At 61.1% G+C, this 24,592-nt stretch overlaps 3 protein-coding genes across 13 annotated transcripts in view; all 3 read left to right on the top strand.

Moving 5' to 3' along the window:
• Positions 1–3,569, top strand: part of MTMR14 (myotubularin related protein 14) — a 34,355-nt gene extending 30,786 nt beyond the window's left edge. For all 3 annotated transcript variants that reach the window (XM_040590207.1, XM_040590206.1, XM_040590208.1), the window contains one exon: positions 3,213–3,569. In XM_040590207.1, coding sequence (XP_040446141.1) covers positions 3,213–3,390 — 178 coding nt within the window. In that variant the 3' untranslated portion in view covers positions 3,391–3,569. The remainder of the gene's footprint in view (positions 1–3,212) is intronic.
• Positions 3,570–3,821: 252 nt separating this feature from the next.
• Positions 3,822–11,046, top strand: CPNE9 (copine family member 9). Of its 2 annotated transcripts, XM_040591775.1 has the most exons (21): positions 3,824–4,139; positions 5,687–5,727; positions 5,812–5,858; positions 6,131–6,234; positions 6,439–6,478; positions 6,645–6,647; positions 7,182–7,258; positions 7,471–7,534; positions 7,650–7,753; positions 7,834–7,938; positions 8,287–8,328; positions 8,438–8,513; positions 8,583–8,636; positions 8,780–8,841; positions 9,120–9,166; positions 9,252–9,433; positions 9,648–9,775; positions 9,893–9,995; positions 10,073–10,130; positions 10,281–10,354; positions 10,469–11,046. In XM_040591775.1, the coding sequence occupies exons 1-21, from the start codon at positions 4,063–4,065 to the stop codon at positions 10,619–10,621; spliced, it is 1,641 nt and encodes a 546-aa protein (XP_040447709.1). In that variant the 5' UTR covers positions 3,824–4,062; the 3' UTR covers positions 10,622–11,046. The 2 variants fall into 2 exon arrangements, with proteins under 2 accessions (XP_040447708.1, XP_040447709.1); XM_040591774.1 differs by having other exon boundaries at positions 3,822–4,139; positions 8,438–8,636.
• A 429-nt stretch (positions 11,047–11,475) lies between these two features.
• On the top strand, positions 11,476–24,572 carry BRPF1 (bromodomain and PHD finger containing 1). Of its 8 annotated transcripts, none has more exons than XM_040591767.1 (13): positions 11,476–12,200; positions 13,384–14,343; positions 16,721–16,877; positions 17,997–18,128; positions 18,471–18,617; positions 19,581–19,893; positions 20,781–21,092; positions 22,302–22,589; positions 22,697–22,844; positions 23,391–23,527; positions 23,613–23,731; positions 23,843–23,997; positions 24,062–24,572. In XM_040591767.1, exons 1-13 carry the CDS (start codon positions 11,605–11,607, stop codon positions 24,264–24,266), a joined length of 3,669 nt encoding a protein of 1,222 aa, XP_040447701.1. In that variant the 5' UTR covers positions 11,476–11,604; the 3' UTR covers positions 24,267–24,572. The 8 variants fall into 8 exon arrangements, with proteins under 8 accessions (XP_040447701.1, XP_040447704.1, XP_040447699.1 ...); XM_040591770.1 differs by having other exon boundaries at positions 18,471–18,599; positions 24,062–24,571; XM_040591765.1 differs by having other exon boundaries at positions 20,778–21,092; positions 24,062–24,571.
• Positions 24,573–24,592: the final 20 nt, after the last annotated feature.

Here is a 24,592-nt window from a genome sequence, read left to right as displayed (position 1 = left end):
GGTCTCTCAGCTGGCTGCGAGTGCTGGAACTTTATCACCCTGACACTTCCAAAGAGGCCTGGGAGCCCATAACAGACTGTCCCGTCTTCCCTGCCTTGATGCTTTCCATCCACAAATTCAGTCACTGAGCACTCTTTGCTTGTGCTGAACTCGGAAAGAAACCCACCTTTTCTCTGCCTCATTACGGGAGGACGCTTTGCCTTCTGCAGGAAGAAGAGGCTTTCCTCCCCTGAAGATGCTGAATTTGGGCATAATTGAGTGCACTTGAGGATGCATGCTTGTAAGGACAGGACTGGTTACCCAGATTTTTTTGCTTTTGGATCTTGCTCATCTCCATCTCCCCGCTGGGGACAGATCCTTGCTGCAACAGGGGAGGGGCTTTCCTTCTGTAACCCAAATTTTGTCTGACCACACTCAGCATCATCTGCAGGTGCTGTGTCTGGCCAGTGCAGAGCAGCAGAGACCCTGCATCCTGCCACATCTTGTCATATAAAATGGCTGGGAGGCAAATGTTCCTCCCCAGATAGAAAGCCACCTCTGAGGAAGCTTGAAAGACAGGAGATGCACTTTAATTGCTGTTAGAGGAGAACCTTGGCTTGTGCCTTCAGGCTGCAAGCTCTCAATCAAGAAACTGAAATGGCAGATCAGAGGCTGCCGCTAGCTAGCTGTGCTGGAGTTGTGCTGCCAAACGCTTGCAGTCTCTTACCGAGATCTGAGTACGTGCTTTGGAGGCAGAGGGCAATTGACATGAAAACCAACATCTCCTGTGAGACAGGCTAGCTGCCCTGGCTCACCTTCTCATGTGGCTGTGTGCTGGGCCACTGAGCAGAGCAGCTGCCCCAAGTTACAAAGCTGCAAGACCCATGAATTGGCAGATGAAAAAATCATGAGAGGTGTTGGACGTGGCTTGGCCAGGATTTGCTTCCTCCTTTCATGAGGATGGCTGATCTGCTCCTGCAGTTGTTTGGAGATGGGTGAGGGAGCAGAAGGGACTGAAGAATGGGCATCTGAATTGGTGACTGCTTTACTGTGCCCTGAACCTGGCTGCGCTTGGTGACTGCTGATCCCCAGCAAGTTGTTGCTGCCCTTGGAGTTGGATCCAATGTCAGAATAGGGAATTCAGTAGAGAAGTGTGAATTGAAGTTGAGCTCTGAACCTGCCTGTGCTGAGACCATAGGCTCGTGTGGTTTGGAGGCCAGCTGCTTGGGACAGCCTGCTTCAAAGGGAGGGGAACAGCATCAGTGCTGCTCCCTTGGCTGTGCAGCAGATGCTGCAAGTGCTTTGCCCTGTTCAGCTCTTCACTAGAGCTGTGGGATGCTCAGATGCTGAGACCAGGTGCTGTGTGGAAGAAGGGGTGAAGAGATCCCAAGGATGTTGTGTTGACCTTAACCCAGGGCCTTCACTCTGTCTCTGCTCTTAGTTCTGTTTGCTCAGGAGCCCATTGTGGGTTTATCCCAGTTTTTTGCAGGCCAGCACAGTATGAATTTTTTGAAAATCAAATTCCATTTAAGTTCCCACTTTACATCTCAGCTGGCAGCAGTTCGATGAAGGTATGCTTTTCACAGCCTACTTCTTGTGCTTGTGTGGGGCTTGTCAGGGCTTACTTTGAGCTGGGGCTTTGACAGCCTCCTCTCATCCTGCACCCCAAGCTGCAGACAAGCGGGCAGGCTGTAGGAAGCGTCGCAGGGCAAAGCACCGTGGATTTGGCAAACGCGACCTGCCTCCCTGTTTGAACTGCTCAGAGTGAAACGGTGCAGCCGGTCTGCAGGGCTGGGTGTCAGGCAGTGGCTAGCTGCTTGACCCTGCACCTTGGAGTGTCTCACTCCATGAAAGTAACCTAAAAATCTAAATACAAAATCTGCTCTGTAAAGCGGTGCAAGAGCCAGAAGACACGAGACCTAACTGCTGCACGCCCTCGCTTACCTTTGTGTGTGACATTTAAGATCACTCTATTTGGGTGCAAGTAAGTCCCGCTTTCACGTAGCTTATTTTTAATGCTAGCAGGTTTGCGAGTTCCACGTCCTAATTAGGTTGCCAAAAAAGCATCTTTTTAATGTGTTTAGATATGTTGCCTTTTTCCTTTGCCCTCTGTCTTCTCTTTATTATCAGACACTGTAAACAGCGGCCTGGTTGGCTGCCTCAGCATCGCTTGCTGTTTATAGGCCTCCCACCATATCCTCTTGCTGCTGTTTCCGGACCAAAGCTGTTGGCTGTGGGTGGTTAACACTTCCATTCAAATGAGCTGTGCCAATTTATAGCCAGCCCAGGCGCTGGAGAGATTAAAGAGAATTTTTTATGGGGAAGGTTCGCGCTGTGCCCTTGGAGTGACCTTTGAGGAATGTCTTATTCTCTCTGGGAACCACCGGCACGTCGCAGAAGCACCGCAACAAAGACCGTTTCAGGCTGGAGCCCTTGGAACAGCTCCCTCTGAACCCTAGTCTTGCTTTCCCCTGCTCCCTGAACTGAAATACCACCTCCCCTCTGCTCTCTTCCCCCAGCCCTTAACCGTGTGGGTGGATCAGCTGGAGAGGAGAGCAGGTCCCGGGGGAAGCTGTGCCCTACTCTGCACACAGCCCTCCTGCTTGCAGAGAGCAGCTGTGCCATAGAGCAGAAGTAAAATGCCGCTTGGCTCTCTTCTTTCCACAGCTGGAGCGCTCCTTGGGGCTTCTGTCACCTTGGCTGCCCCCTCTCCTCTCCCCTTCCCCAAAGCTAGCTGTGCCGGCACAAGCGCCAGAGGCTGGGACTGGTGGAAACGAGGGATGGTGGCAAATAGGTTGGAAGCAACTGTCCAGGCATGGCACGTGCGGACAGGCTCCATCTGGGAACGCCATGCGAGGAGGGGAGGGAGCTGGTGCAGGGGCTGACGTCAGCCAGCACCCGCTTGGCGAAAGCAGCGCTTTCGTGTGAACCGCGGCCTCGTCAGCACCGTGGTGGGGGAGACCTGGGGGGGAGCGGGAGGCTGGGGCTGCGAGGGGCTCCATGGGAGGGTTGGCTTGGGTTGGCTTGGGCAAGGCGGCAACCGGCTACTGTAGCCAGAGCCTTTTGGGGCTGGTGCTGCTTTGACCGGCAGAGCCAGCTGAGCACCACCGTCCTGCTGGTGCTGTGGACAGTGCCCCAGCGCTGCTGCCAGCCTCCTGCCCTGCATCAGGAGTGAGAGCTGGGCTGGGGAGAGGGATGGCGGCAGTCACTGATCTCCCCCTTCTCTCCCCTAGGCTGGTGTCAGCGAGCGACCGCGAGTCCCGGCTGGAAGAAGTGCGTTCTGCCTTTCTGGCCAGCTACAGCCGGACCATCGGCCTGAAGGCCGTGCCCCCCAGCCCCTCGGGGGCCATCGGCGGCCTCCTCGAGCAGTTCGTGCGGGGCGTGGGACTGAGAGGCAGCAGCACGCTCTGAGCGCGGCGTTCCCCACCGCTGGCTGGAGACCCACAGGGCTGGCGGGTCCCCCTGGCCAAGCCCTGGGACCCCCTTCCCGGTGCCGGCACCCGCAGCACCCAGCACCTGCTGCCGCCCACCCCTGCCTGGGGCTAGGGGAGCGCGGGGGGCTCCGACCAGTAAAGACCCCCGAGCTGTGATCTCTCCTGCCTCCTGTCTGGGCTGCGGGCGGGGGGCGGCGGGGCTGGGGCGGGGGGCGGCGCGGAGGAGCCGGGCGGCGGGAGCCGCGCTGCCGTGGGCGCCGCTCGCTATAAATAGCTCGGCCCACGCTCCGGGAGCGGCGGCACCGAAATAGCACCGAGCCGGGACCGGGAGGGAGCCCCCGGCGGGGCGGGAGTTGCGGGGGGGCTGAGCCTCCGCCGCACCGGGTTGGGGAGCGGAGCGGAGCCCGCAGCCCCAGACGGGAGGTCCCGGTGGGGCTGAGCTGAGCCGAGCCCGGACACTGTCCCGGGGCTGAGCCGTCGGGAGTCGGGCCAGTCCCCGGTGCCGACCCCCCGCCTCCGGGGCCCGGGGCGGCGCTGCCGACGGGGCCGGGGCCGCTGTGCCCGTGCCGTGCCGTGCCCGCCCCCGGGCGCGCCCTCCTCGGCGGCGCGGGAGGAGGCGGCGCGGAGCAGCGGCGGCGCCCGGGCGGGGATGGCGTCTCCGGGAGCGCTGGAGCCGGCGGCCGGCAGCGTGCCGGGCACCAAAGTGGAGCTCACCGTGTCCTGCCGGTGAGCCGGGAGCGGGGCGGGAGAACGGGCGGGGGCTGGTGCCCGGACGCGGGTGGGTGCGAGAGGCACGGGGATGCGCTGCGGGATGCCCGTGTCCTGCAGCATCCCGCTGCCCGCCGGTCAGCCCCCGGCCCCGGGGTGGGGCGGGCTGCGGGGCTCCCTCGGTCTCCAGGTACCACCCGGTGCCACCAGCACCCCTGTGCCCGGCTGCCACCCGCGGGGAGGCGTCGCGTGCCGTCCCTTCCGCGGGGTCCCGGGGGATGCTGGCACCGGGCACAGCTCCGCGGCTTGGCTGCGATGCCCTCACCCGGGGCTGGGGTGCGGGGCGGTGCTGGCGGGGCAGGGGGTGCCGCTGGTGGGGCCGCAGGGTGCCAGTGCTGGCCGCAGGCAGGCTGCCCGGCTCCGCCCGGCTCCGCGAGCCCCGTGCGGGGCAGCGGGGCCAGGAGTGGGCAGCGTTGGGCCGCGGCGGGACGGGGGCTGCGGGAGAGATGCTGCCCGGTGCCTCCGGTCCCTGACAGGTCTGCGGGGCAGGCAGCGGCGGCTGAGCCAGTCTGTCAGCGGCTAAATATAGCCCAGCAGAGGCACCGCTGCCCGCGGCCGGGGGTTCTGGCCACAGGGACCGGCACGGGCAGCCTCCCATGCAGCAGCAGCATCCCTGCGCCGGGGGTCAGGGAAAGCCTGGGGCTGGCCCCACAAAGCCCCCTGCCCAGATGGGCAGCTCTGGCCCATCCCCGAGCTCTGCAAACTCCAGTCTGGGCCAGGGACTGCTGTGCTCCCTCTTTGCGGCTGAGCCCCTGCCATCCCCGGGCAGCAGGCAGAGGGGCTGTGGGGCCTGGCAGCTCCAGGCAGGGGCCAGGGTTCCCTCCTGGAGATGGCCCAGAGCAGGGGCAGGCTTCGGCTTCGCAGCCCCCCAAGGGCTCAGCCCTGCCCAGGGCTGCTGGGGGAGCCCTGGGAGGTCTCTCTCCTGCATGCTGGTGCCAGGGGTGCTGGCTTAGCCCCATAGCCCCCAGCCATGCCCCAGCCCACCCTGTGCAGCCACCCCAGGGGTGAGGGAAGGATCCCAGCAGTGCCGGTTGCAGTCCCTGGCACTTTCCGGTGTCACACTGTGCAAAAGGCAATGATCAACCGTTCTGCTGGCAGCTGTCAGGGGTGCAGAGCTGGTCCCCACCAGCTGCCCACCCCCTGCTCTAAGTGCCTCCTTTCACTTCTGCGCCCCACTGTCAGCCACGCTTCTGCTGCTGGGGTGCGGCGGGCACTCAGAAGTGCCGGCGGCATAGGGGAAGGTTTCGTCCTCTAAATGGGTTCCCTGTCATGTTCAATTATCATCAGCGCTGGAGACACTGCTCCCCGCTCACCCTGCTGTCCCACTGAACCTTGCGGTGGGAGCCAGCACGTCTCCCCAGGGTGCCGGGGCTCCTGGTCCCGGGTGCCGGCACGGCCTTCTGGCATGGTGCTGTTCCACGATTGGGGTAGGGAGGACATGGGGACCTGCTGCAGGGCTGGGTGCGTGGCACCCAGGTTGCTCACACCTGGCTCTGTCCCTCCAGGAACCTGCTGGACATGGACACCTTCTCCAAGTCTGACCCAGGTGGGTGGCAGGGCTGGGCAGGGGGCACGGCATGGCGTGGCATGGGCATGGCACGGCAGCCCGGCTCTGCTCCTCTCTCCGCAGTGGTGGTCCTCTTTGTGCAGGGCTCAGGAAGCAGCGAGTGGAAGGAGGTGAGCACAGCCCCTCTCACCAGGTCCTTGGGGAGGCTCCCAGCCCCACACTGGGGGTGCTGCCTCTCACAGCACCCCAGCTCCTGGCTAATCCCCAGCTGGGTTAAACAGGCCCATATGGCCACCCGCATCCATGCTAATGATCCCTCCACATCCACGCTAATGATCCAGCCCTGCCAGCAGCACTAATCCCCTGCCAGGATTAGTGCTGGGGCAGCTGTGATGGGGAGGGGTCCTGGGGGGGGGTCCTGCCCTCACCCCTCTCCCCGCAGTTTGGGCGCACCGAGGTGATTGACAACACCCTGAACCCTGACTTCGTCCGCAAGTTTGTCCTCGACTACTACTTTGAGGAGAAGCAAAACCTCCGCTTCGATGTGTGAGTAGGGTGCCCGGGGAAGGGCTCAGCTCTGCTTGATGTGGAACAAAGCACCCAGCTGGTAATAAATAATGATAATAAGGATAATAAATAATGATAATAAAGAAGGATATGGCGGCAAAAAGCCCAGAGGGGTGGGAAAGCAGGGCTGCATGCGGGGCACCCTGCTGGCACTGGCTCAGGGCTCTGCTCTCCCACCACCAGCTACAACATGGACTCCAAGAGCTGCTCCGTTTTAAAGCAGGTGAGCACAGCCTGTGCCGGGGGGATGCGCGGTGACACCCTGGTGTGATGCCGCAGTGGGGCACCCCAAGTCTGTGCCCCACGTGGGTGGTGCCGAGGGGGGACAGGTGCCCCTCAGAGGGCTCTAACCTGCTCTCCATCTCTCTGTGCCCCATGGGGACTGGCAGAAGGTAGGTGCCTGCCATGCATCAGCCCCTGCTCTGCCCTGGGAACCCAGCCCTCCTGGGGGTGCCTGGTGGGGCAGGGTGCAAGATGGGGCCAGAACACACCATGGGGGTGGCTTTGGGGGTGCAAGATGGGTGTAGGGTGGTCTGAGGGGTGCAGGAGGGGTTCAGGGCACGTGGGGTGGCTCTGGAGCGATGGGTCCAGAGCACATGGTGCAGTTCTGTGGGGGCACAGGGATGGTCCGGGGCTGTGGGCTGTCCCTGGGGGCACAGGATGAGTCCAGGGGATGTGGAGTGGGCACTTGGGATGGTCCCTGGGGGTGAAGGATGGGTTCTGGGCTGGGTGGTGGCTCTTGGGGCACAGGGTGGGTTCAGGACACTTGGTGTGGCCCCGAGGCAAGGTGGTGGCAGGTTCTGTGGGTGTGGGGGTGGTTGTGGGGGTGGGGGTGGCAGGTTCTGTTGGTGCTGGGGGGGAGGGTAGGGGGGTTGGTGGCTGGGGCAGGAGCCCCAGGGCCTCACAGCACTGTGCTCGGGCCGCAGGACTTCCTGGGGCAGGCATTCGTAGCACTGGGGGAGGTGATCGGGTCCCAGCGAGGCCGTCTGGAGAGACCCCTCACGTGAGTCACACCCCGTGGCAGGGCAAGCAGGGGTCCCACACCATGTCCCCAGCCACCTGCCCCATGGGACACCTCCCTGCACGTCCTCTGCTGGGGGCACTGGCCATGCTGCCGAGCACCAGCTGTGGACCACAAGTCCCAGCCCTGACCCCACCTCCTGCCCCTGTCCCATTCTCCTTATCTCCAAGCTGACTGGGTGCCTCTGGTCCCAGGGGGGTCCCAGGGAAGCGGTGTGGGACCATCCTGCTGCTGGCTGAGGAGCTGAGTAACTGCCGGGTGAGTGCCCATGTCCCAGCAGTGGCAAGGCAGGGGCTGTGCAGCCTCCCTGCTGTGGGCAGCTGCTGGGGTGGGGGGTGAAGAGGTGGCCAGCAGTGATGGTCCCTGTCCCCAGGACATCGTCACGATGCAGCTGTGTGCCAACAAGCTGGACAAGAAGGACTTCTTTGGAAAATCCGACCCCTTCCTCGTCTTCTACCGCAGCAATGAGGATGGCACGTGAGCGTGGGGCCCTGGTGGGGCGGGCAGGGTGCCAGCATCACCACACAGCGCACCCCAACCCTGCCCTGTCCCCGCAGTTTCACCATCTGCCATAAGACGGAGGTGGTGAAGAACACGCTGAACCCGGTGTGGCAGCCCTTCACCATCCCCGTGCGTGCCCTCTGCAATGGTGACTACGACCGGTACGGGGACGGGGCAGCCGTGGCCCGGAGCAGGGCATGAGCATCTCTTCACGGGTTTGGCCCCATAGCAGCAAGCAGTGCAAAATTGGGTCCCTGTTGGGTTTTTTTTTTCCTCTTTTGCAACCCAAATTACATAAAGGCATTCCCCTCCTTTCCAAGGCCCCCGCCATGACCCAAATTTCCCGCTTCTCTCCTGGCAGAGCTGCAGGCTGGGCAGGCAGGGTGGCTCTGCCAGCAGCATGCAGGCAGGGTGCTCGCTGTGGGGGTGGCTGTCCCCAAACCAGGGGGGGCTGGGGGGGCTGTGCCAGCCAGGCTGGCCACTCACCCACTGCCCACCTTTGCTTTCAGGACGGTGAAGATAGATGTGTACGACTGGGACCGGGATGGGAGGTGAGGCCATGTCCATGGGGTGGCAGGGGACATTGGGGTGCTGCTGTCACTTCCCAGGGTGCCCCTCACCGGGGTGCCTGGTCGTGCCGCCCCTGTGCTCCTCCCGCAGCCACGACTTCATTGGGGAGTTTGCCACGAGCTACAGGGAGCTCTCCCGAGCACAGAGCCAGTTCACAGTGTACGAGGTAGGGTGGGGGCTGGGGCAGGGGCTGGGGGGAACCTACGCTAGGGCCAACTCACCCCTGTGCTCGCAGGTGCTGAACCCCAGGAAGAAATGCAAGAAGAAGAAATATGTGAACTCCGGCACCGTGAGTGGGGCTGGGGCACTCCTGCGGCTCCCACCTGGGGGGGGGGGGGGGGCGGGGGGGCAGGTCTGACCCCCCCTGCTGTGTCTGCCAGGGGTGGGGGGCTGGATTTGGGCCTGACACCCCCCCCCCCGCCATGCCCACAGGTGACACTGCTCTCCTTCTCCGTCGAGTCCGAGTTCACCTTCGTTGACTACATCCGGGGCGGGTGAGTGGGGGGCTGGGTGCCCCCCAGCTCCCTGAGACCCCCCAGGGGCGAGGGTCTCGGGCTGAGGACAGCGGTGACAGCGCAGGTGGAGCCTGGGGGTGATGAGTGGGCAGTGGGGATAGGGTGCAGGGTGGCAGCCCCAGGCTGAGGGGCACTGGCTGGGGAAGGGGGGGCTCAGGTGATGGGTGCTGAGTGGCGAGGACACGCCACGCCATGGGGCTGGAAGATAGCACCCCCGTGCTGTGGGGGCGGCAGCCTGCCTCGCTCTCCCCCCCAAGGACGCAGCTGAATTTCACCGTCGCCATTGACTTCACGGCCTCCAACGGTGAGTGCAGCTGGTGGGGGGGTGTCCCATTGCCACGGCTGTGGGGCTGGCCATGGGGCAGGTGCCGACAGGCACTGTGCCGCAGGGATGCCATCACAGCCCACCTCGCTGCACTATGCGAGTCCCTACCAGCTGAGCGCCTACGCCCTGGCACTGAAGGCGGTGGGGGAGATCATCCAGGACTACGACAGCGACAAGCTCTTCCCTGCCTACGGCTTCGGTGCCAAACTCCCACCTGACGGCAAGATCTCCCACCAGTTCCCCCTGGTGCGCCCTGGGGTAGGGGGGAACACCCCACCATGGGGCAGGGCTGAGGGTGAACCCAGATCTCCCAGCTGTGGGGCAGGGCTGCCCGTGGGGTGCCCACAGCAGCTGGGTGGGGAGGGGAAGAACCCTGGCCGCATTCTGCCCTGGCATCCTGCAGCTGGGGGGGACACTGGGAGCCATGGTCCCCCTCCAAGCACCCATCCCCATCCCCCAGAACAACAATGTGGACAACCCCAACTGTGCTGGCATTGAGGGTGTGCTGGAGTCCTACCTCCAGAGCCTGCGCACCGTCCAGCTCTATGGTCCCACCAACTTTGCCCCCGTCATCAACCAGGTGGCTGGGTGAGTACGAGGGGACTCTGTCCCCTTTGCTGTCCCTAAATGCCACCAGTCTCACAGTGGGGCCAGCTGTCCCACGCCAGTGGGGCTGCTGGAGGGACCCCATCCTTGTCCCTATAGGGCAGCCGCCCAAGTGACAGATGGCTCGCAGTACCACGTCCTCCTCATCATCACCGATGGTGTCATCTCTGACATGCTGCAGACCAAGGAAGCCATTGTCACCGTGAGTGCACCCTCATCACTGTGAGTTCACCCCACACTGGGTGCTGCCACAGCTGCCACCCTGCCTCTGCTCCATAGGCTTCTGCCTTGCCCATGTCCATCATCATCGTGGGAGTGGGTCCAGCTGAGTTTGAGGGTGAGTTGGTGTTTGGAGACACCAGGGAAGGGAGGTGGAAACTCTGTCCCTTCCTCCGGGATGCTTTCAGTGTCCTGGAGGAAAGGATGGTGTTTCTGTCCCTGGTGGCCACCCCACCAAGGCTCAGTGACACCGGCTGTCCCCTCCCAGCCATGGAGGAGCTGGATGGTGATGAGGTACGGGTGTCTTCCCGGGGACGGTTCGCTGAGAGGGACATCGTACAGGTAACACTGGCACTGAGCCCAGTCCCACCACAGGCGAGAGATGCTCAGTCCCTCGCTGACCCCCGCAGCCGCAGGGTTGTTCCCAACCGGGCTGCAAACTTCCTCCCCTTGAAGTTTGTGCCGTTTCGGGATTACGTGGATGACTCGGGAAACCAGGTGCTAAGCATGGCCCGCCTGGCCAAGGACGTGCTGGCTGAGATCCCCGAGCAGCTCCTCTCCTACATGAAGACCCGCGACATCAAGCCGCGCCGGGCGGCCCCGCAGTAGCTCCCCCCGGGGCCGTGGGGTCGGCCAGGAGTGTCACCTCTCTTCTGCTGACGGCCTGGGCTTGGCCATGGATGTGGCCCACCCCGCGGTGACAATTAGCCGCTGCGGCCGGTGCCCAGCGCTGGGACCCCCCTCTTCTGGCAGGGCCGGGTGTCCCCGGCCGCCCCCGCCCCTGCCCGGCCGCTCCGTCCCGCGGCACGGGCAGAGCCGGCGCCCGGGCCCAGGCTGCCGGCGGGCACGGTGCGACCGCCGGGGGGGACCTGACCCCCGGGGCTGCGTGCATGCCCGGGGCCCCAGCCGGCCAGCCACCGGGGCCCAGGGCCTGGCTCCGCTCCTGCCCGCGGCCCCCGGCAGCGCCCCGGCTCGGCGGGAGGGCGGGCGGCCTGTACCGCGTTACCGACTGTAAATAAACTGCTCCAACCGGGCCTGCTGCCGTGCTGCGGCGGGGGGCGGGGGACGGGCGGCGGGCGGGGCTCCCGCGCCGCGGCGGCGCCTGTGATTCGGGCCGGCAGATTCGCCTCAGCCGGCGGCGGCGCGGCGCGGCCCAGCCTGCCCGCCCGGGGCCCGCCCGCGGCCCGCCCGCTCTCGCCGCCTCCCGCCCCCCGCTGCCGGCCGCTCCCCGCCGCCGCCGCCCCGCTCGGCCGCGCCGTGCCGAAAGTGCGGTTGCTAAGGGCGGCGCGGCGCTTTACCCAGCGGCCGCCCCGCGCCAGGCGCCGCCGCAGCCTCCATTGTTGCGGCCCGGCCCGGGCCCGCCGCAGCCGCCGCCGCCGCCGCCCATGGAGCCGCCGCCCGCGCCCGCCCGCTGAGCGCGGCCCCCGGGCCGGTGAGCGCGGCCGGAAGGAGGGAAGGGAGGGGAGGGCGGGCGGGCCTGCGCCGGGGCCCGGGGAGGGGGCGGCGGGGCGGGGGGCCCGGCCTGGCCTGGCCTCACCTCAGCCCCCCTCGGTCCCTCGGCCCCCGTCGGCCCCGCTCGGGCGGGCGACGCCATGGGCGTAGACTTCGACGTGAAGACCTTCTGCCACAACCTGCGGGCCACCAAGCCCCCCTACGAGTGTCCGGTGGGCACCTGCCGCAAGATCTACAAGAGCTACAGCGGGATCGAGTACCACCTCTACCACTATGACCACGACAACCCCCCCCCGCCCCAGCACACTCCCCTGCGCAAGCACAAGAAGAAGGGGCGCCAGGCCCGCGCCGCTGACAAGCAGTCGCCCAGCCCCTCCGAGACCTCCCAGTCGCCGGGCCGCGAGGTGATGACCTACGCCCAGGCCCAGCGCATGGTGGAGGTGGACCTGCACGGCCGCGTCCATCGCATCAGCATCTTCGATAACCTCGATGTGGTGTCCGAGGACGAGGAAGTTCCCGAGGAGGTGCCTGAGAATGGGAGCAATAAGGAGAACACGGAGACCCAGAGCGTCCCACCCAAATCCGGCAAGCACAAGAACAAGGAGAAGCGCAAGGACTCCAACCACCATCACCACAACGCTTCGGCTGGCACCACCCCCAAGCTCCCCGAGGTGGTGTACCGAGAGCTGGAGCAGGACACCCCCGATGCCCCACCTCGCCCCACCTCATACTACAGGTATTGTCCGTGTCTGAGGCACGAGGAGGCTCCCAGGCAGCTCTAGCTCGTGTCCTGGGTCTGGAGATGGAATTGGCCCCATTCCGTGCAGGTGGCTTGTCTGTAGCGTGTAGAAATGGCCTCCCTCTGCTTCTCATGGGCCCTGCGGAGCTGGCCATCCGGTGGCTTCAGGCTCTTGGAGCGTTGTCTGGTGTCACACCCCAGTTTTGAGGGGTCTGTGTGCCTGCAGAGCTCTCAGTTGCTGCTTAGGTCATTGCTGGCAGTTTGATTGCTGCCTTTTTTCCTTGCTGGGATGGCACGTATAATCATAACAAAAAACAAACGTATTCCCCTGCTTTCCATACCGCTCTTCAGAGGTATGCTGGGGTAGCTCTAGAGCTCCCCAGCACCAAGGTGTACCTGTAAGATGTGTCTATTTGCAGGCTTAATTCTCCTTGTTGTCCTGCAGTTCTCTGTGAGTGGTTTGGCAACTGCAATGGCCCAAAATAATACCCCATGCAGGGAATTAATACCGAACCAAAGTCATGTTTATGTGGCCACCCTGGCTGTCCTAGTCACTGTGTGCTCTGAGAAACTGGCACCGTGTTCCAGGGATGGGATAATGACGTTATTTTTTGTCAGGGTGTTAGAAAAGAAACCTCCCCCTGAGGCATCTGCGGTGCTGCTCACTGCAATGGTGGGGGGTGGTTGCTGTCAGTCTCTGGAGTAGCAGCCTCGGGGTTCCAGCTTTCTTCTCTAAATAGCATCCCCTCACCCGCAACTCAGAGGGAAGGAGAAAAGGGCTGTGCCCTCCTCACCAGAATTAACAAAACATGGTGCCTCCGTGCCTGGTGGCTGTTGTGTCTTGGGCATGACGCTGCTGTCTCCAGAGTATCTGGCACCTGCTTGATGGCTTGTGCAGGCTCCCATCTTGCACTGATGAGTCTCCGAGGCCCATACCTTGCCTGTTAGACAAGTGTTATTTCGTCTTTGTCATGGCCAACACACTGCTGTGCCACAACGCTGCTCAGGGTGCAGCAGCACCTCCTGCTTCTGCACGTTCCTGCCTTGTCCCTCTTTTGTGGTTTTTTTGTGACTTAGGAGCATTTAAATGTTCCTTCAGCCACAGCCCGTAGGAGTAAGGGTTCAGCAGTTCCAAACCCCACCAGGGCCATACCCTCACCCTCCTACGCTGTCCTTCCAGGTACATCGAGAAGTCGGCAGAGGAGCTAGATGAGGAGGTGGAGTACGACATGGATGAGGAAGATTACATCTGGCTGGACATCATGAATGAGCGGCGGAAGACCGAAGGCGTGAGTCCCATTCCCCAGGAGATATTTGAGTATCTGATGGACCGGCTAGAGAAGGAGTCCTACTTTGAGAGCCACAACAAAGGGGATCCAAATGCCTTGGTGGATGAGGATGCCGTCTGTTGCATTTGCAACGATGGGGAATGTCAGAACAGTAATGTCATCCTCTTCTGCGACATGTGCAACCTGGCTGTGCACCAGGAGTGCTACGGGGTGCCCTACATCCCGGAGGGACAGTGGCTATGCAGACGGTGCCTGCAGTCACCCTCACGAGCTGTGGACTGCGCCCTCTGCCCAAACAAGGGGGGGGCCTTCAAGCAGACAGATGATGGGCGCTGGGCACACGTGGTCTGTGCCCTCTGGATCCCAGAGGTGTGCTTTGCAAACACCGTCTTCCTGGAGCCCATCGACAGCATCGAGCACATCCCGCCCGCGCGCTGGAAGCTGACCTGTTACATTTGCAAGCAGCGCGGCTCTGGGGCTTGCATCCAGTGTCACAAAGCCAACTGCTACACTGCCTTCCATGTCACCTGCGCCCAGCAGGCCGGGCTCTACATGAAGATGGAGCCTGTCCGTGAGACGGGAGCCAATGGTACCTCCTTCAGTGTGCGCAAAACTGCCTACTGTGACATCCACACACCGCCGGGCTCTGTGCGCAGGCTTCCTGCCCTCTCTCACAGTGAGGGGGAAGAGGAGGACGAGGAGGAGGAGGAGGAAGGGAAGGGCTGGAGCTCTGAGAAAGTCAAAAAAGCGAAGGCCAAGTCTAGGATCAAGATGAAGAAGGCACGGAAGATCCTGGCAGAGAAACGAGCCGCAGCGCCTGTGGTTTCTGTGCCCTGCATCCCTCCGCACAGGTATGACCTATCCTCCTCCCTTGACTGTGGAGAAATTTCTCTTTCTCTGGGCCTCCTGTCCTGCTTTCCACATGGGCGTTATTTTGTTCCTCTCCTTAGCTTTTCTCACAGTACTTTTTGCTTTGTTCTCACAGAGGGCTGTTGGTGGTTTCTTCTGGGGGTCCTGCAGAGAAGCAGGGTGATGCGTTGCTCCCTGAAGTTGTGTGGGCCCTTGGCTGAGCAGGAAGTAGCTGCTGTTAGTTTAATGGCAGACAACGCACTTGGCCGGACATGTCAGGAAGCAGCTGGGGGTTCCCAGTGCTCCTTTCCTGTTGTGGTGACCTCAGACGCTGGAGTCAACCAGGGAGGGAGGAGGGGGCCACTCTCCTTTCCGCTGAGGTTTGTTTTCTCCCAGGGCTGTGCTGGGGGAAAGAGGGAAGTGTGGGAGTGACTCAGGCCTGGGAAATGAACTAACTGCGGGGGCTGTTTTGGCTCTGGAGCGGAGAGGTCTCGTGTTGGGATCCCTGTGCCCTGCTGAGCATAGCTCATCCATCCCAGCAACCGCTTACCCCTTGCTGGGCTTCCTCAGTGTTTTGTGCGAGTCGCAGGCAGCAGCTCTGTCTCGGTGCTGCCTGTTGGAGCAGGGCCAGGCGGCAGCGGGCGCAGAAAGCCTTTGCACAGCTGCCTGTGAGGGGTGGCTGGAGAGGACCAGGACTCCTGCTTGCTGAAGGGTGTGACTGCGGTGAGGTTATAGCATGAGGGCAGCACCGGAAGGTACTTAAAGCCTGGCCAGGGGTCGTGTTTCTGTTGCAACCCAACCCTGAGGGCTCACAGGAAGGCAGGAACACCCGGTAGTTACAGGGGTGTAACTGCTTGTGTCTTGCTCTGGTCTGATCATTGGCCTGGCATGCAAATTCTGAAACAAGCGCATCTAAGAGCCTTGCCAGAGTTTGTCAGTGTAGTTTATAACTCTGGGTCTCCTTGGCAGTGTGCAAAAGCATGTAGGAGCATCTTAGGATGGGTTTGGATCTTGCCATCACCCTGCAGCAGGCATTGCACAGCTGAAGCACAGGAACATGAAAATGTTTGCCTTCATGGTTGTGAACCACCACCCCTGAGCTGCTGAGCTCTCTTCCCACAGCAGGAGCTGTGCTGGAGGTATAGCCCCGTGACACCCTGGTGCCATACCTGCTGGCCCGTGGAGCATGGCTGTGGCAGGGCAGGCACATGGGACCACTGCTTCCCTGCAGACCCTTGAGACTATTTCCCATGCAGTCAGAGGGGAGCATGCAGAAGCCATGGGCTTTGCTCTCTGGGCAGCGTTCTGGTGACTTGTGGAGGCAGGTCTCTGCTACAAGGCTGCTGGCTTTTTGCCACGGTCTGTTTGCGTCCTAACCTTATGTTTTTGTTCACTCGGAGCTTGCTCTACAGCCAGAGCCTCTTTTCTTATGTGTGGACGTGTTGGCAGGCAGTTTGTAGGCTCTTGCTGCTATCATTGCGCTCGCAGCAAAGCCCACACTGAGCTAGAAGCTGTTAACCTCTCCCCAGGCCTTCCTGTTGGGATTAATTATTCTTCAAGGGCTGTTGCCAGAATGCCAGCTGTCTTCCTGTTGGGAGCTGTGCTTGGCTGGCGATGGCACATGAGGCTGCTCTCCCCAGCCTCTTCAGCTGAGGCTGATGCAGGTCGGGTCATCCCCTATGAAGAGCTGTCCCCATGGGATGTGGAGGTGCTGGGGGTCATCCCTTCAGCTGCCTGCTAGCAGGATGTCTCTGTCTAGCTTTGCTGAATGAGGCTGTCCCAGCCCCTCCAGACTTTCTGCTGTTGTAGAGAGTAGGAAAATCGCTTTTGTGGTGTTTTGAGTTGTTTAGTGTATTCCCTCATTAAGTCAGATAGGAGCTCTGTTGTGCTTGTGCCTCCTGTTTCCTCCTCATGCTTTGCCAGGTTTGGTCAAGTTACGGGCTCCCTGGGGCTCGAGTTTGTCTGGTAACGTTTGGCGATTTTGGGATCGCAGTGCCATAACGCTTGTGGTCTCAAGGGACTGCAGGAGCTGTTGTTAAAGGTCTTGGTCCCCAATGCATCTGTATTGTACCCCGACCTGGCATAGCCTGCCTTGGGCTTTAGCCCAAAAGTTGGCAGGAGGTAGAAAGGAAAAGTCTGTTTTGGAGAGGCAAGGCTGGATGGTTCCTGGTGTCTTCCATTGTGACTGACAGGGGGGCGGCTGCCCTGCGTGACTTGGTGTTACAGAAATTCCTGCCATGGGAAAGGGCGTTCTCTGCCTGAGGAGCTTCTCAGCTGCTCTTGGGTGGTCTCACTGCTACATCCCCCCAGCCAGGGCTTCTCCTGCAGCGGCCAGGCTTGCCTTGTTTATGAGTTGTGTGGTTCCTCTCCCTTTTTCAGGCTCAGTAAGATTACAAACCGTTTAACCATCCAGAGGAAGAGCCAGTTCATGCAGAGGCTGCACAGCTACTGGACTCTGAAGAGGCAGTCCCGCAACGGTGTCCCTTTGCTCCGCCGCCTTCAGACACACTTGCAGTCACAAAGAAACTGTGACCAGGTAAGGGCTGCTCGTTGCGATGCTGCAGGGAAACCTGGCTGTGTGCACATGCTTCCTGCGCCTTCAGAGCTGTGGGTTCAAAGCCTTTGGTGCATGGGGTGCCTGCAGGTGCAGAAGGGGGGCCAGGGGCATGAGGTCCTGGATGAGGGAAAGGGCGGCCCCAACTGCTTTTGCTGTTTCACCTTCCCCTTCGCTCTCGGTGTTCAGAGATCTGCCAGGCAGCAACACTGTTGGCAGCCTGCCACAGGAAGGGAATCCTGCCTCATGCTGCTGCCGAGAAGTTAGCTCCGTCCTTGTGCCTGTGTTTAGCCAGTGGCAATGGCAAACGGGTCAGAAATGGCTCTAGTCTGAGGCTGCTGTGTCAGCGAGTGCTGAGAGAGATGGCTGGAGATCTCCAGAAACAGTCTGGAGGGAACCATGACCTCACTTCCAGTTTCTGAAACAGCTCCAAGAGCACTCCCTGTGGGTGCTGCTTCCACCCCACTGTCTGCCTCAGCCCTTAGTCAGTGCTTCACAGATGTTAAGTTTCTGGTGCCAGAGAGGAAGATTTTTCTTCTGGCTCCCCGTCTGAGCTTTAAATCTTTCTTTCTGAGCCCTTTGAAGACTGTGACTGGGCAGGGGTTCCTCCTGCCTTTGCCCCCTCTCATTTTTATTTGCTGGAGAAGATATGAGACTGCTTCTGCTCATCTTTAGCTACGGCAGAATAGAAGTTGGCATTTTTTGTTGCTCCAGAAGTGAAAGCAACCAGAGCCATGCTCCCTTTTTGCCCTATTGCCCTTTGCCAGAGCTCTGAGCAGCAGCAGCACAGACCTTGGTATTGTTGTTCTGTTTTCTTGGGCAGCTGCAGGCAGTTGGTTGTGTTAGGAAGAGTATTCCCAGAGGCTCGGAATGTCTGCCTCCTGGCGTCCTAAGGGCTTGGTGACCCAGGAGCAAGTATTCAGCTCTGGCCAGAGGTTTTTTGAGTCACCTACCTAGGTTACAAGGGAACCAGGACCTTCGCTGAACGAGCGGGTCAGGCATGCTGGTTCCCTTTGCCAGGGAAGAGCCCCAGCACGTGGTTAGGAAGGTGGAGATGGGAACACTTCTCCTATCAGCTCACAGTCTCTGATGTTCCCGCAGAGAGATACTGAGGATAAGAACTGGGCCCTGAAGGAGCAGCTGAAGTCATGGCAGCGCCTCCGCCATGACCTAGAGCGTGCACGCTTGCTGGTGGAGCTGATACGCAAGCGAGAGAAGCTCAAGAGAGAGACGGTAACGATTGTTTGCCCCTCCTTGGGGAGCTGCTGGGGTGGGCGCAAGCATGGGCTCTTTAGAATGCTGTAGGGTGTGTGCTGGGGTCCCCTCAGCCATGCTGTGCCCTGCCCCTGTGACTGAGCAAAGGTGGCTGCTCTGCAAGGCTGAGGTGAGACGCACAGGTGCTGGAGCTGGTGTTACACCTCCACTCCCCAGAGGAGGGGTGAGGTGCAGTCCCTACCTCTTGCTGAAGAAGAGGTGTCACTGACCTGCAGGACTACGGCGTTGCTCCCTGGGGACTGTCCCCGCCGCCTGGCTGCTGGGCAGGGGGCTCAGCCCTGCTCTGTTCCTCTGTTTCAGATCAAAGTGCAGCAGGTGGCACTGGAAATGCAGCTGACCCCCTTCCTTATCCTCCTCCGCAAGACGCTTGAGCAGCTGCAGGAGAAAGACACAGGCAACATCTTCAGCGAGCCGGTCCCTCTGTCTGAGGTAACAGAAATCTACGAAGTAAGAACCCCCTCCCCCAGATTTCTACTTCACTCAAACTTGTCCCTTGCTCATGCCAAGGGCTGCCCAGGGCGCTCTCTGCTCCAGAAGCTCCCCTGGGCAGCCTGGTACTGGCTCATGCATCCCAGCACCACTCACCCAAGGGGAGTGTGCAGCGATGCCCCTCCTGGGTGGGACAAATGCAGAACAGTCAAGCTGGTGCCAGCCGGGAGCACAGCACCTGGCTCTTCCTCTGCGCGTGTTGCTGGTGACTCCCCAGTGTCTGTGAGTGGTTGGGGATTCCCGTTGGGAAAGGCAGAATGCCGGCCCTTGGCAGGTGGTACACACTTACCTGTCCTCTCATGAAGGCCTCTGCTAAGTGACAGGCTGGGCACAGCACAGAAATGGGTTTGACCTCCATAGTGTCACTGCTGGGGGTGAGGGAAATGATTCCTGACACCATCATCGAGTCCCTGCCCAGGGAGGGGGGAAAGGCTGTGCTGGCTCTGCACAGCTCTGGCAGCAGGTTGGCCTGGAGGTGTCTGTGCAGAGCTGGGGAGGAAGGCAGTGCTGTCCCACCTGCAGCCACTGCTGCCGCCTGGACAGGTCTGTGTTACCTGTCTGCACTCACCCTCACCCCCGAGGGCTGTGCTTGTGGCTTCCTCCCCCAGCGAATGCTGTGTAGCGGACTGAATCCCAGCTGCCTGCAGACAGGAGGAGAGGACGGGATGCTAGCATGTGCACTGGAGCTGTAAAAATGCTTCAGAGTGCGTATCTGCTCTAACAGGTTGAGCACAGCACATGGGCTCCCTAGTCCGGAGGCGTTACTGTTCCTCAAGCTGCAAAAGCAGACGGCATTCCCCGATGTGCATTTGGGCAGAACACAGAGAGCAATACCTGATTCCTCTAACGACTCTTCTCTTGGAGCAGGTAATGCTAATTGATGGCTCCTGGGCTCTTAGCTCTGGTTCTTTCCTCACGCAGGTCCCAGACTACCTGGATCACATCAAGAAGCCAATGGATTTTCAGACAATGAAACAAAACCTGGAAGCCTATCGCTATCTGAATTTCGACGACTTTGAGGAGGATTTCAACCTGATTATCAACAACTGTTTGAAATACAATGCCAAAGACACAATCTTCTACCGGGCAGCCATCCGTCTGCGGGAGCAGGGAGGCGCCGTTCTCCGGCAGGCTCGCCGGCAGGCGGAGAAGATGGGCATTGACTTTGAGACAGGCATGCACTTCCCCCACTGTGTAACGGTGGAAGAGGCTCAGGTCCAAGACATCGAGGACGGTGGGTACTCATCGCTTGTCCCAGGGTACGAGGGTGCTCGGAAGTAGAGCTTGGGCAGAGTCACTGCCTCCCACAAGAGGTTCAGTCGGATGACTGGGCTGTGTGTCCCCATTCCCCAGAGGGGTGTGGGCTTTACTGGCCAGGTACCCATTGGCCCCGTTAGGCTGGTTCTAGGCAGTGGCTTGTCTGCATGCCCTGTCAGTCCCTTGGTCCCCATTGTCCTCATTGGCCACGTCCTCCCTGGCCAGCATCAGGGGTACCGCCACTCGCCCCATCTCCAGCACTGGCTGTGAGCTGCTGAGGCTCCTGCTGTGCTGCCCAGCTAGGACTGACTCTCCCTGCTCAGAACTGTGTGCTCCCCGCCTCTCTCCCCAGCTGTGGGCTTTGCTGGCTGGCACAAGCTCCTGGTACCCCTCAGCCAGATCTCACTGGTTCTGTGGTTGTCGTTCTGCTTGTCTCTGGGCAGTGGGGAGCACCACCAGGAACAGCTTGTCAGAGGAGGATCCTTTCAGGGTGCCCTTCATGCTGTCCCTAAGCATGGGACAGGCATAGACAGGGGAACTGCTTCAGGATCCCTTCAACTCTTGCTTTTCCTCTTACAACCCCCTTTCTTTTTCCAGCTGTGTCCTTGCCCCAGCCAGTGGGAACCTTGGTATTCTCCAAGCTGCACGTTAGCCTGCTTTGCCCGGCAGTCCCAACTGGCTTGCTTCCCACAGGGCTCCTCCAGGTCTTTTAGGGTAACTTCCCATCTTCACAGGTGTTTGGTACCATGTCAGCTCCTTCCCTCCTGTGGGGAACCTGGATTGCCCTAAAACGTTTCAGGTAGAGGACCTCCAAAGAGTTCCTGATTTCTTCCATCCATCTGCTCTTCTTTGTTCCCTCAGAAGATGTGCGGCTGCTGCTCTCGGAGAATCAGAAGCACCTGCCTTTGGAGGAGCAGCTAAAGATCCTGCTGGAGCGACTGGATGAGGTCAGTGCTGGCAAGCAGAGCATAGGACGGTCCCGCCGGGCCAAGATGATCAAGAAGGAGATCACAGTCCTACGGCGGAAGCTCGCTCACCCGCGGGACCTGGGCCGAGATGGGCTGGAGCGGCACGGCTCCTCTGCCAGGGGAGTCCTGCAGTCACACAACCCCTGCGAGAAGGACCTGCAGACAGACAGTGCTGCAGAAGAGAGCAGCAGCCAGGAGACTGGCAAAGGTACTGGTCCCTCCAGAATACGGCCAGTTTTGAGGAGTGGTGGAGAACCGCCTCTGGACAGGCACGGCTGGGGGAGAGGCTGCCCTGCCAGGTGCCTCCAGTCAGGAGGGCTGTGTGGGCAGCTCCCTGCACATCTTGCTCTTTGCTCTTCCTTGGGAGCAGAGCAGATGGCCTCTCAGGAGGGCAGCCCCTTATCTCCCATTCCCCTGTGGGGGTTCCTTGTTTCCTGTAGTGCCTTCCGTAGGAGTGGGTGCAAGAGTACAACGTCTGCACCTCCCTCCCAGCATGCCCATCGGAGGACGGTATCCCCTGGGTAGTTTGTAGGGAGCCATGCCAGCCAAACGGGATTGGCAGCTGAAGGAGGCTACCACCTTCACCTGGAACAGCTGCAGCCTGGTGTGTGTTTGCCTCTGGGGAGGGTTGGCAGGTTGCTGGTGGTTGCAGCTGCAGTCAGCATTCACCCAGTGAGCTCGCCTCCTGCGCCACCGAGGAACTGGATGTTCCAGAGACTGAGAGTCCCAGCTGTGTGATGCGGGGCATGAGACGGATTGTTTCCTCCTGCCAGGCCCTGCCAGCTCTGCCATGCTGCCCATTTTCTCTAGGGGCATTACTGAGCAGGCTGCCTTCAGTGTCCCTTCCTGCTTGAGGGCACGGGAGGGAGTTGCAGCAGCACTGGCGGGCCAGCCGCCAGCTCCCTGGCCTCCTGGACGGAGATGCTGAGCTGGGCTCTGTGAGGAGCGCACAGCAAAAGCTCCAGGCAGAGCTGCCAGGCATCGCTGGGGGTTTGCCACCTCTGCATCCCACCCCTGCTCCCCTAAGCGCTGGTAAAAACAGGCTCTTCCACAAGCAGGGAGCATTTTAGGGCCTTTATCTTTCAAGGGTGCAGTGGAGCTTCTCAGCTGCTGTGTGTCACGGGAAAGGTTTATTTCTGCTTGCCTCCTGTTCTTGGCTTCTGTTTCTGTGTGGTTGATGCCCAGGAGAAAGGAGGGTATCCCTGGCTGCTGGGGTGTTCTTTCATGGCCCCATCTGGCTTTTACTCTCAGCAGGTGGGATAGTTTGACCCTGAGGGTGCAGGCATGGCAAAGCTCAGGATGGAGGCTCTTCTGACATAATGTTACTGAGAAATGAAGCTGTTCCTTGATGCCACTGCTGTGCGGTCCCTGCCAGGTCCCACAAGCTGCAGCTGACACCTTCTCCTCACTCTTCCAGGTCTGGGTCCCAATTCTTCTTCCACCCCAGCACATGAAGTTGGCAGGAGGACATCAGTGCTCTTCTCCAAGAAGAACCCTAAAACTGCAGGCCCTCCAAAACGTCCAGGACGCCCCCCGAAGAATCGAGACAGCCAGATCGCTCCTGGGCATGGGAACAGCCCCGTTGGGCCCCCCCAGCTCCCGATAATGGGGTCCTCACAGCGACAGAGAAAGCGAGGCCGAAGCCCACGCCCCAGCTCCAGCTCTGACAGTGACAGTGATAAATCCACTGAAGATGCTCCCATGGGTGGGTGCAGCGGTTTCCCCTGCGCAGCCAGGCAGCTGCAACCCTGCTGGGAGCACGTGGCAGGGTGCTGCACAGTTGTAACACTCTTCTGGTGGGGTGTTTTGCAGACCTGCCAGCCAACGGTTTTAGCAGCGGGAACCAGCCAGTGAAGAAGAGCTTCCTGGTGTACCGCAACGACTGCAATCTTCCCCGGAGCAGCTCCGACTCGGAGTCCAGCAGCAGCAGCAGCAGCAGTGCTGCTTCAGACCGTACCAGGTACCATTGCCAGCCCGGCTCTGATGACATTGGTGCTGCCTGGGGTGGCGATGAGTGGCTCTCAGCCCTGAGTGGCCAGAGGAGGAGCCTGTTTGGTGGTACCCGTCTCATTCACCCTCCTGCAGCCTGGCTGCTGTTGGCTAAACCCAGGAAGTTATGGGTTTTTTGCCTTTTTTTAATGTAAAACCTAAAGGTGGGTGTGTGGCAGAGGGCTAGTAGGGAACAGAAACCAGGGAATTCCCTCTTGGCACAGTGGCTGCTCCGGCACCAGCCCTTCCAGCAGCCAGGTTCCTGCCCATGCCCCTAACTGGGATCAGTGCACATCTTCTAGGTCCTCCCAGGTGAAACTGGCTGAGGGTCTGGCTGGTGCCCCAGCAGAAGCACCATCCCCCCTTTCTTCCTGGCACCCTTGCAAGTCCTTCCTGGTGCTGAGGCTGGGGTCTGGAGCCCACAAACCCTGGTGTCCCGCTGGGCTGGCCCTCTCAAAAGCTGTTTCTGGAATCTTAACGTGGCTCCCAGTGACTGCTCTGCTTCCTCTCTCCACAGCACAACGCCCTCCAAGCAGGGCAGAGGGAAACCCTCCTTCTCCCGAGTGAACTTCCCAGAGGACAGCAGCGAGGACACATCTGGGACAGAGAATGAGTCCTACTCCGTGGGCACAGGGCGAGGCGTGGGGCATGGCAGTAAGTACTGTTGCTGTGGAGCCTGGCTGGCATCGTCACCTGGGGGGATGCAGCTGACTCCCCTCTCCCCTCTCCTCTGGCACAGTGGTGCGCAAGGGCATGGGGCGTGGCACGGGGTGGCTGTCTGAGGATGAGGATTCCTCCCTGGATGCCCTGGACCTGGTGTGGGCCAAGTGCCGGGGGTATCCCTCCTACCCAGCACTGGTGAGTACCGCCAGCTGCGCGCTTCCACCCCGCAATCCACACCCCCCTCCCACAGAGTGGTGGTCGGGGGTCCCCGTTCCCCTCTTAGCCCTCCCCTTGCTCCTCCGGCAGATCATCGACCCCAAGATGCCGCGGGAAGGCATGTTCCACCATGGTGTCCCCATCCCCGTGCCCCCCTTGGAGGTGCTGAAGCTGGGGGAGCAGATGACTCAGGAAGCACGCGAGCACCTCTACCTTGTCCTCTTCTTCGACAACAAGCGCACTTGGTAAGGCCGGGGCACCGGGGGCTTTGGGGGGGGCGCCCGGAGACGATTGTAACCCTCAAACGAGGTGGCCCCCCGCTCCCCGCAGGCAGTGGTTGCCCCGGACAAAGCTGGTGCCGCTGGGGGTGAACCAGGACCTGGACAAGGAGAAGATGCTGGAGGGCCGCAAGTCCAACATCCGCAAGTCGGTGCAGATCGCCTACCACCGCGCCATGCAGCACCGCAACAAGGTGCAGGGCGAGCAGAGCAGCGACTCCAGCGAGAGCGACTGAGCCGGCCCCCGCCGGCCCTCCCCCGCCGTATCTCAGGGCAAACGGGGCTCGGGGACCCCCCCCGTGCAGCTGGTCTGCACCCACCGGGCGAGGGGGGGACCGGGAGGGGGGGGGGGGGGCCGGCCCCTCGTGCCCCCCCTCGCTCTCCCATCCCCGGTGCCCGCCCCTCCACCCCCCGCCCGCGGCTCCCCGGGATGTTCCGGCCGCCGCCGCGGCCGGGGACGTCCCCCCCGCCCCCCCCCCCCGTGCTGCCACCGGCCGGCCCCGCGCTCGGACGTTGTTTGTATTTATTTTGAAGGAAGAAAAATCTATTGATTCTTAGAAAA

The sequence above is a fragment of the Falco naumanni genome, chromosome 4, assembly GCF_017639655.2.
Source record: "Falco naumanni isolate bFalNau1 chromosome 4, bFalNau1.pat, whole genome shotgun sequence".
NCBI lineage: Eukaryota > Metazoa > Chordata > Aves > Falconiformes > Falconidae > Falco > Falco naumanni.
Note: the sequence above shows the minus strand (reverse complement) of the source record. Positions and strands in the feature narration are given on the sequence as shown.

Coding starts and splice junctions, on each gene's coding strand:
- BRPF1 (XM_040591765.1), top strand. CDS start 11,605: ATGGGCGTAGACTTCGACGTGAAGACCTTCTGCCACAACCTGCGGGCC. Junction 23,528..23,612: donor GCGAGGCGTGGGGCATGGCA/GTAAGTACTGTT, acceptor CCTCTGGCACAG/TGGTGCGCAAGGGCATGGGG. Junction 23,732..23,842: donor ATCCCTCCTACCCAGCACTG/GTGAGTACCGCC, acceptor CTCCTCCGGCAG/ATCATCGACCCCAAGATGCC.
- CPNE9 (XM_040591774.1), top strand. CDS start 4,063: ATGGCGTCTCCGGGAGCGCTGGAGCCGGCGGCCGGCAGCGTGCCGGGC. Junction 8,637..8,779: donor AATATGTGAACTCCGGCACC/GTGAGTGGGGCT, acceptor CCATGCCCACAG/GTGACACTGCTCTCCTTCTC. Junction 9,167..9,251: donor TGACTTCACGGCCTCCAACG/GTGAGTGCAGCT, acceptor ACTGTGCCGCAG/GGATGCCATCACAGCCCACC.